Source organism: Euleptes europaea, chromosome 21 (assembly GCF_029931775.1).
Source record: "Euleptes europaea isolate rEulEur1 chromosome 21, rEulEur1.hap1, whole genome shotgun sequence".
NCBI classification, from domain to species: domain Eukaryota; kingdom Metazoa; phylum Chordata; class Lepidosauria; order Squamata; family Sphaerodactylidae; genus Euleptes; species Euleptes europaea.
Genome location: NC_079332.1, coordinates 7,701,008 through 7,711,746, shown reverse-complemented (window position 1 = coordinate 7,711,746; position 10,739 = coordinate 7,701,008). Strand labels below are relative to the sequence as shown.

Sequence of the window (10,739 nt, the reverse complement as noted above, 5' to 3'; positions counted from 1 at the left end):
CAGCTCTGAATAAAAATAAAAGTTAGGTTAAAATAATATAATAAAATTATAAAAGTTGATGATTCTGGGAGGAATGATTTGAAGAAGAGGAGGAAAGATCTTCTATGGGGAAAGGTTTTCAATCAGCCGTTTACAAATCCCACTAGACCGGAGGCAAAATTTGGCTACTTGAGTGGTTATCTCCCGTGAGGAGTCTGCTAAGAGAAGGGAAACTGGTTATCCTTCATTGGGTAAGTAAAGAACATCCTTTTTCAGATGCGCCTCGTTTATTCAGCCTGCTCTGAAAATATGATTAGTTTATTTATATACTGGATGCTTTATGATGTATTTTCTTCTTCTTTTTAATTTCCAAATGTACTTATTTTTTAAATAGAGACAATGCTTTACAAAGGACATGTATCAGGAAAAAAGGAGTTTTCCTAGTAACGAAGGACTGCATAATAATGCCTGACCCAGTTTTCATCAATAAAAATTGATGATATGAAGGTGATGATCATGTAGCTATAAAAGTTCTTATCAAAGCTGAACTTTGCTCCGATTGGACAAAAAAACACACACACACACAAGCTGATAGTAGAAAAGGAGAAGCTAATATAAGAAATTCTCTCTTTCAAAAGCTGAGCGGCACAACGTGAAGATGCAAAAACCCCTCGCTCTCCTAGTGATCATTCTGACTGGAGTTGCTTCTAGCCCATTTCCTTGGAAAAAGAGAAATGAACGCTTTCACAAACTCCTACTGATCTCTTTCGATGGATTCCGGTGGAACTATGATCAGGATGTCGACACCCCAAATTTTGACAATTTAGTCAAGGAAGGAGTAAAGGCAAAGTATATAACACCTCCTTTTGTGACCATGACTTCGCCATCTCATTTCACAACCATCTCTGGTAAGTCTCTTCATAGTAGGGTGTTTTGTTTGTTTTATTCTATTTATACCCTGCCCTTTTCCAGCTGGACCGAACCCAGGGAGGCTTACAATAACTGGAGATGCTGGGGATTGAACCTGGGACCTTCTATCAGTTCTTATCCAATGAAAAAAGCTCCAGGTTTCAAAAAGAGACTGAGCAGGAATAACTGTTATTCTAAGAATGCACCGAGACTGGGACCTGACCAGTTAATTCAATTTTCTGCATTGTAGCTAGGATTGCCAACCTCCAGCTACTAGTTGGAGACCTCCTGCTATTCCAACTTGATCTCCAGCCGAAAGAGATCAGTTCACCTGGAGAAAATGGCCGCTTTGGCAATTGGACTCTATGGCATTGAGGTCCCTCCCCAAACCCCGCCCTCCTCAGGCTCCACCCCAAAAACCTCCCACTGATGGGAAAGAGGGACCTGGCAATCCTAATTGTACCCCTATCACACTCCTCAGCACTGAATTACTGGACTCAGACTGCAGGAAACCACTGGGTGGGGTGGATGTACCACAAGGGAAAGAATGGTGGTCAGAAGCGAAGGCAGGCCAAGAAAGATGAGGACAGAGAAGAAACAGTCAATCTAAGAGAGCGATCCAAAGCAAGTCTCCTCAAAAGAGAGGCCTGTTTTATTCAATGGGGCTTATTCCCACAAAAGCGTTGTTAGAGTTGCAACCTAAATTTTTGTTCAAAAAGAAAAGCACCCTGCTTTTCTATCCAACCTGCTTCATTTTTACAGTGAAGCAGAATAAACTGATTTTGCCGGTAAAAACGTAGTTAACAGAAACCCTTAACAGGATATGACCTCTGAGTGCCTCAGGAAAAGCAGGGGGGATATTGGCAGCATTTGCATCCAGAGACCTTATCAGATACAGGGAAATAAACCGTGCATAACCCTTACATAACCTGCAATAAAATCTTGTCTGAAGTTCAGTATCCAATTAAGTGAGCATGCAACTTATCTGTCTGTAGCTCACAAAAATGGTAAAAGAGACATATCTCGTGATGGGAAGGCTGAAGAGGAGTGAAGCGGCAACCAGGGGACCTTCCCATCTCTCTTTTCATTGGCTTCTGCTAAGACCAGCCCTGGTGCATTTTCCTTCAGAAATGACTGAAGGGGGAAACAGCAGAGCTTATTGGTAATCCTTACAAATACCTCTCAGGGTCAAGGAAGACAAATAATTCTGATAGCGAACAGGTACGCTGCGAGTCAATATTAATTAATCCATTGTGCCTGTGGCTAGAAAGAACATTAAGAAAGATTTTGAATTTCTCACCCTGGCTGTTTCGACCCGAAAATCCCTGTTTCAGTATTGTTTCTCCTTTGTACAATCTGGACTTGTTATTAGTGGAAGGGCCATGGCTCAGCAGTGGCAAATCATATGCTTTACATGCAAAAAGTCCCAGGTTCAGTCCCTGGCATCTCCAGTTAAAAGGACCAGGTCGCAGGTGTTGTGAAAGACCTCTACCTGAGACCCAGGAGAGCAGCTCCCAGGTTCAAATCCCCACTTGTGCCATGGAAGCTAGCTAGGTGACCCTGGGCCAGTCACACACACTCAGTAGGGTTGCCAACCTCCAGCTACTAGCTGGAAACCTCCTGCTATTCCAACTTGATCTCTAGCTGATAGAGATCGGTTCACCTGGAGAAAATGGCAGCTTTGGCCATTGGACTCTATGGCATTTAAGTCCCTCCCCTCCCCAAACTCCGCCCTCCTCAGGCTCTGCCCCAAAAACCTCCCGCTGGTGGCAAAGAGGACCTGGCAACCCTAAGACTCAGCCCTGACCCTAGCTAGTATTTGGATGGGAGACCTCCAAGGAAGACCAGGCTTGTGATGTGGAGGCAGGCAATGGAAAACCACCTCCGAATGTCTCTTGCCTTGAAAACCCTTCAGGGTCGCCGTAAATCAGCTGTGACTTGTTTGCCCCCCCCAAAAAAGGATAACATTTTCAAGCGCGTAACCTTACATTCAGAGTTGTCTTCCTTTCAAGTGAATATGGTACCTTGTGAGCTCAGAAGTGTGAATAGAGGGTTTTTTTTTTTTACAAAGTTGCTTAATTTCAACACTGTTCTGAAAATCTGTAATGTAATTACAGATTTATATGCATTCCTTATTTACCGGGAATTAATTAAAACAGACAGGCAGATATGTTTACAAGTCATCCAACAGGTTTTAATTAATAGTCTTCATTAAGACCCAAGTTTCCATAAAGTAAATACGTTCTTCAGGTAATGATTTAATTAGTCTCCTAACACAATTGGTTCATAAAGATTATCTTTGCGAAAAATTAGTCCTAGGATGCAATAAACTATACACTTATAATTTAAGTGAGTGGTAGTAAATTTTAGCATGGGGAGGGTGACTTCTTTCTCCCCACTTGAATCCCATATGCAAAAAAAAAATAACATTACATCCAAGAGGACTGTGGAGCAGATCCATTCAGATGGAAAGCAGGAGAAGCTACTGACTACTAGAGATATGAACACATGAACACAGGAAGCTGCCTTATACTGAATCAGACCCTTGGTCCATCAAAGTCAGTATTGTCTGCTCAGACCGGCGGCAGCTCTCCAGAGTCTCAGGTAGAGGTCTTTCACATCACCTACTCGCCTAGTCCCTTGAACTGGAGATGTCGGGGATTGAACCTGGGCCCTTCTGCATGCCAAGCAGATGCTCTACCACTGAGCCACAGCCCCTCCCCTGAGAGGGAGAGACCAATATCAGTCATCAAACTATCGTAGGCTCAATGCTTTCACAGTTCCCTATTAGGCATAATCCCAATCTGCATGCATAGGGTCTACCAGTACTCATTAAATAGAAATGTACAATATAATACAAACACACCTTTAAAAAACCAGCAAGATGTGGAGAATTAAAACTCTGGGCCACCAGCGACTGCATATGAGGTCATTTCAGGCAGCGGCTCTACAGAGAGGACGAAGGAGCCTGGAGTGAGTCTGTGACTCACTCTCTTTGCCTTCCTTTTAACTTTTAATTTAATTTAGCCTTTTATTTCTATATTTCCTAGGTCGTTGGGTCGAAGACCATGGGGTGATCCATAATATGATGTTCAACACAGAGACGCTGAGAAAATACAGCCACAAGGCGACGCAGAACAAGACAGAATGGTGGGACAACGGAGTGCTTCCGCTGTGGATCACAGCTCAGAATCAGGTAACGAATTCCTTCGGGTCCTGATTATTCTAGGATAAGAACCTCCTGTATTACTCCAGCTCAGGGTTTATTTGTACACTTCCAGGGGGGTGAACTGAACATTGATGCAACACAAAGCAGTGTCTACGACCACTGGAAGAAGAAGAAGAGTTGGTTTTTATATGCCGACTTTCTCTACCACTTAAGGGAGACTCAAAACGGCTTACAATCACCTTCCCTTCCCCTCCCCACAACAGACACCCTGTGAGGTGAGGGGGGGGCTGAGAGAACTGTGACTGGCCCAAGGCCACCCAGCTGGCTTCATGTGTAGGAGTGGGGAAACCAACCCAGTTCACCAGATTAGCCTCCGCCCCTCATGTGGAGGAGTGGGGAATGAAACCCGGTTCTCCAGATTAGAGTCCACCACTCCAAACCACTGCTCTTAACCACTACACCATGCTGGTTCTAATAATGTGATCGATACGTCACAGAGGTTCGAACCATGGTAACTAGAATGCCAAGAATAGCAGCAGTCCTTGCACACCTTAGCTGAACAAGACAAGTTCATATTTCCCCTGCCTGACGCTAACCCTGCTGCATCTTAATAATAAATGTAATTCTGGTTACTTTGTGCTTATGCAAGTGGAGGGTGGAAAGCGATGCAAATTCACACGTCATATGGAACGGAATCTTTAAAAAAAAAAAAAAAGCTCATGTAGGTAAAGGTTAAATCTAGCTTCCATCAAACTGAAAATGAAAATCAGGAGCCGTTACAAAACTGTTTATCCTGACTGAGTAAAGCATATGTATCAGGAAGGGGGAAAGTATACATGCAACCTCAGAAGCTTACCAGCTGTATAAACAAATGCAAAACATTCAGGAATAATAAGAATCGGTGTAATCGCCGCCATAAATGGAAAAGAGGAAATAACAGGAAATCATGTTTCCCAATAAAAACAAAACAAAACAAAACCTGGTAATGCTACAGTTTTACCGCCGCTGATAAAGTTGATTATGTTAATAAAACGGGGGAGGCAAAAACAGTAAATACCCGCTTTGTTTCTATGTAATTATATTTTTATAGAGCTTTATTGAATTGTTCCCTGGAATTAAGAATGAGAAGAATTCCCCAGCCAGATTTGGATTCAGTGTGAATCCAGCAACTCAGGTTAATAAGAAAGAGAGCAAAACTGGGGAAGTTTCACAATAGAGTTTTGGGGAAAATAATGCTTCAGTAGTGTCCTTTGAGCTACACACATACACAGTCTTCTGCTCAATCATCAACCATTCTAGATAATCAGAAGAACTGAGCGGTACATCTTTGTTTGGACTGTATCTCAGCTCCCTAGAGGGAAAATAGGGTTGAAGATTCTAGGACGAGGAGCTAGATTAAAATGTAACAGGTAGCCCTCTGTTTACTGATACGTCCTGGCTCAAGAGCCAGCAGGAAAACGTTAAATCAGAGCCAAGGTCCCAACACAAACTTTTTGCTATATATGGATCATCACTAGGGTTGCAAATTTCCAGGTGCAAGCTGGAGATCTCCTGCTATTACAACTGTTCTCCAGCCGATAGAGATCAGTTCACCTGGAGAAAATGGCCGCTTTGGCAATTGGACTCTGTGGCATTGAAGCCCCTCCCCAAACCCCACCCTCCTCAGGCTCCACCCCCAAAACTTCCCATCGGTGGTGAAGAGGGACCTGGCAACCCTAATCATCACAATACTTTCCAGTGATACAAGCAGGACTTAACACAATAATATTTGTGTGCCATCAAGTTGCAACTGACTCACGGTGACCCCGGACCATGGAGTTTTTCAGGCAACAGATAAGCAGAGGGGCTGTGGCTCAGTGGTAGAGCATCTGCTTGGCATGCAGAAGGTCCCAGATTCCCCCGTCATCTCCAGTTAAAAGGAGCTGGCAGTAGATTATGTGAAAAAACCTCTGCCTGAGACCCTGGAGATGAGCTGCCAGTTTGAGTAGACAATGCTGACCATGAGGAACTGATAATCTGATACAATATAAGGCAGCTTCATTTGTCATTGCTTTCCTCTGCATTTCAACCCTAACCTTCCTGGATGGTCTCCCACCCAAGTACTAACCATGGCCAGTCCCACTTAGCTCCCAAGCTCTGACAAATTTGGGCTAGGCACAAGGAACTCAGGGGAGAAGACATAGTTCTCCTGCTAATTTTATCCATACAGCAACCCTACGAGGTTGTTGTAAGCCACCTAGTAAATTTCAGTCGTGTGGGTATTTCAACACATCTCTCGGATTCTACTGCAACACTCTAACTAAGAGGTCCCCAATCTCTCGGAGCCTGCAAGCACCACACTGAAGACCCCTGCTCTAACTACTACACCACAATGTCTCTCAATTATTATTAACTTGGGCTGGGTCCCTCCCCACACCTACCCTGTTCTGGAACTTTTGCCTTCTTTGTGAAGCAAGGTTTTAAATAAACTGTGACCTTTCCCCAATCCTAAAATGGTGTATTAAATGTCACTAAGAACATTATTATTTTACAGCCTCAGTTTAACTATCTAGAAGTAAATTTGGTACAGGAAAAAATAATAATTAAGCCCTGTAAGGTGCTATTCTGAAACTCATTTAATAATCCAAATATTCTCTGTATTATTTGTGGGGTGAAGGATGCTTTTTTTCTGTTTGGCAAACTTTTCATACAGGAAGGGAAGGAAAACTCTGCTTTAGTGTTAGATTTGAGACCAGTAGCACCTTATTCTTGTTAATCTCAAAGGTGCTACTGGACTCGAATCTAACTGTTCTACTGCCTTGTTTGCAGTGTTGTACGTGTGAAAACCATGCCATAGTTAGGTCACCCATTAAGGGGCAGAAGCGAAAACCTTTTGATATCCTTCTGATAATGTACCACAACATGGCCATAGCAACAGTTGATCCAGTGGGTGCATTACCCAACTGGAGGACCAATTTGCCTCACTGTATGTTGAAAACTGCTTGTGATTATACGGCAGCTACCAAGATAGATGCTGGTATTGTGCATCTTCTCACTACCTTCTTCTTACAGTTACAGTAGTCTTTCATATATTTGTTTTCCTCCTAGGGGAAAAAAACAGCCTCATTTCACTATCCAGGGGGAGGGGCTAATTACAGCGGTCAGTCGGTTGATAGGAGCTTGGTCGAATCCTTCGACCACCCTGACAGCAATGAGACCGAATGGCGAGAGAATATTGATATCGTCATGAACTGGTTCACCAGGGAAGATTTCGATTTTGTCACGCTGTATTATGGCGAGCCCGATCATGTAGGTCACATGTTTGGCCCTGAAACTGAAAACAGGAAAATGATCATCCGACAGATTGACCAGACCATCGGCTACCTGAGGGCAGCGATTGAAAAGCATGGCTTGAATGATACCCTTAATGTCATAATTACATCTGATCACGGTATGACGACCATCAAGAAAAAACCAGCTGTTGAGGAGATCTTTTTGGCCAATTACACTAGTTTCAAGGACTTGGTGAAGTTTGACATTCTAGACTACGGGGGTTTTGGTATGATCCTGCCTAAACCAGGGAAAGAAGAAGAAATTTATCAAGCTTTGAAGTATGCCCACCCTCACCTCAAAGTATACAAAAAGGAAGAGTTTCCGGAAGAATTCCATTATGCAAAACACGAACGAGTTTTGCCAATCTTGCTTTATGGAGATCCTGGTTATAGTGTCAATGGGGTAAGTTTAGTACATAATCTTATGGTCGGCTCCAAACACAAAGTATTTTTTCTTCCTACCATGGAAGTATACTGAGATCTTTGAACGCAAGTTAAATCATGCGTGCATATTTATTGGTGCATAATTCATTGCGAGTAGAGAACGTTAAGCGTTGGGGGAACATAGTTGATGCTTCTCTGGCTTTGCAAAAGATCCACAACCCGTCAAAACACAATAATGTGTAGACTGGGCGGGAAAAGATAGAAAGCACATGAAGCAGCTTCTTACAACATTTTGTGAGCAGTGATTCTGAATATAGCCCCTATATGATGCTATGTCAGAGCTACCAAGTTCTAGGGAGCTAACAGAAGTCACACTAGAAAAACAGAGTCACACTGAGTTCTACACAGACATTCTACATAAAAGTTTGATTTGTGTGTGTTATGTGTTATACTTAATATATAACCTACCTTCACAGGGCTGTGAGGATAATATGGAGGAGAGGAGAAAGATGTAAACCGTTTTGAGTCCCCGTTCAGGAGAAAGGTGGAGTGCAAGTGAAGTAAATAAATAAGTAAACTCCTTCACAACTGCCTCTTCTTCCTTCATGGAACCCAAGGTGGAATACAGGGGTTACCTAGGCGGTCTTCTGTCCTGCACCGATCAGACCCAGTTCCACTTAACTTCAGCAACTTTGGTTCACTGCATGCTTATAAAGCTTACTGCTGGGTCACTTGAGAGGCCTGATTTCATTTCTCACATTCTCGCAGCGGTCCAGCTACAAACACCTCTTCCACACGTTACGTTCTCTAAGCTGTACAACTAGCGTGTTTTTTTAAACACAAACCCAAAAACTATTCAGTGTGAATGCGATCTTCACTGTTTTCTCATGGCACAACACTGACCTACAGTGGCCAGTCTTCCTGGGTCTTTGCATTTGGAGTTCAGAACCCAATGCTCTGTGCTAACCAATTCTGCCTCATGTCTCTTTTCCCACCTCCCTGTAAATTATTTATTAAAACCATCTCTATCTTGGGCTCTGAGCTGTCACTTTCGAAGTGGTGAGCAATCATCACATATAAATGCAGAATTAAAATCTGAAAGGCAGGTATTATGAAGTCTATATAGGTTTCTTACTTGTGCACCTCTGGATGGAACCATTCAGAATGCATTCACTGCAAATCAAAGAAACTCTTTAACATGAGAGACAAGAGGGACTTTGACTCTCGAAAGCTCATCCCCCCCAAAATTAGGGTTGCCAGGTCCCTCTTCGCCACCGGAGGGAGGTTTTTGGGGTGGAGCCTGAGGAGGGCGGGGTTTGAGGAGGGAAGGGACTTCAATGCCACAGAGTCCAGTTGCCAAAGCAGCCATTTTCTCCAAGTGAACTGATCTCTATCAGCTGAAGATCAGCTGTAATAGCAGGAGATCTCCAGCTATTGCCTGGAGGTTGGCAATCCTACCAAAAATCTAATTGGTCTCCTGCTATTACAACTGATCTCCAGCCGATAGAGATCAGTTCCCCTGGAGAAAATGGCCACCATGGCAATTGGATTCTATGGCATTGAAGTCCCTCCCCAAACCCCACCCCCCTCAGGCTCCATCCCAAAAACCTCCCGCCGGTGAAGAGGGACCTGGCAACCCAATCTCTAAAGTGTGACTGGACACGAGTCCACCTATTCTACTGCAGACTAGCACAGCTACACCCCTGAAGCTAGCTTTAACATAACATCAATATGAATGTGTCTGGAGGTTTATTACCTTTCATTTTTCTCCTACAGAGGCTTATCTTATATATTAACAAAGGAGATCACGGATTTGACAACAAAGACTCAGATATGAAGACCATATTTAGAGCTTTCGGCCCTGACTTCAAAAAGGGTTACTTAGCTGAACCTTTCGACAGCATTCACATTTATCCACTGATGTGCCACCTTCTGGGAGTCCAACCAGAACCCAACAACGGCTCACTAGCATTAACTCGGGACATGCTCAATTCTGCAGCATCAAGGCATCTCCTTCTACCCATAATTGTAGGTGTGGCCATAGTGGCCCAGTTTGTGATATCCATTTGAACTGCCGCATACAGGATGATTCAACATAAGAGGTACCGTAAGTCTTGCTTTCTGTTGAAGTTTCCTAGACCAAGAGGTACTAATGCAAAGGAGACAGCCCCAATTTACTGGCTTATCCAGAAGCACTCACTACTTGGAAAAGGGCTACAGTTCAGTAATGGGGTACATCCTTGGTATACAAAAGGCCCAGACTTCAATTCCTGATATCTACCATTAGAGAAGACCCCAAGAAGCAGGTATTGCTATCACATTTTTCCAGAAGCTCATAGTTTCCTGATATCAACCATATGCACTCAGTTAGGCCAAGAGCAAGAGACTGGTTCAACCTCCAGGTACTAGCTGGAGATCTCCTGCTGTTACAACTGATCTCCAGCCGATAGAGATCAATTCACCTGGAGAAAATGGCCACTTTGGCAATTGGACTCTATGGCATTGAAATCCCTCCCTGCCCTCCTCAGGCTCTGCCCCTAAAACTTTCCACAGGTTGCCAAGAGGGACCTGGCAATCCTAGGCTCAGGGTCTCCCACTGAGATCTGAAGCTGGGTTTTCTAGGCTCTAATTCAACTATCTAACCACTGTGCTATGCTGGCTCTCCAGGCTACTCAGTTGGCTTCACAAGCTATGTGCCTAATGATTTAGGGATGGCAAACCTCAGACAGGTTTTCTTCCCAGGTATGCACCATTAGCATTACTAGTTCCAGTAGGGTTGCCAACCTCCCAGTGGCTGAAGATCAGCTGGGAGGATAACTGATCTCAAGGCGAGATCAGTTCCCCTGGTGAAAATGGCTGGAAGGTGGACTCTAAGGCATTAGACCCCACTGAAGTTCCTCCCCCTCTCCAAACCCTGCCCTCCTCAGGCTCCATCACCAGGTATTTCCCAACCCAGAGCTGGCAACCATACCCTCAGGTGCCAGACA

General features: G+C 43.9%; 1 protein-coding gene across 1 annotated transcript; it reads left to right on the top strand.

The window, feature by feature from the left end:
* The first annotated feature begins 637 nt into the window (after positions 1–637).
* Positions 638–9,822, top strand: LOC130492811 (ectonucleotide pyrophosphatase/phosphodiesterase family member 7-like). Its single transcript, XM_056866598.1, has 4 exons — positions 638–887; positions 3,939–4,084; positions 7,145–7,771; positions 9,529–9,822. Exons 1-4 carry the CDS (start codon positions 638–640, stop codon positions 9,820–9,822), a joined length of 1,317 nt encoding a protein of 438 aa, XP_056722576.1.
* The last annotated feature ends 917 nt before the right edge of the window (positions 9,823–10,739 follow it).

Excerpts from the sequence above, each read along its gene's own strand:
- LOC130492811 (XM_056866598.1), top strand. The coding sequence starts at position 638 with ATGCAAAAACCCCTCGCTCTCCTAGTGATCATTCTGACTGGAGTTGCT. Across the intron at positions 888-3,938 it reads TCATTTCACAACCATCTCTG|GTCGTTGGGTCGAAGACCAT; the intron begins GTAAGTCTCTTC and ends TATATTTCCTAG. Across the intron at positions 7,772-9,528 it reads CTGGTTATAGTGTCAATGGG|AGGCTTATCTTATATATTAA; the intron begins GTAAGTTTAGTA and ends TTTCTCCTACAG.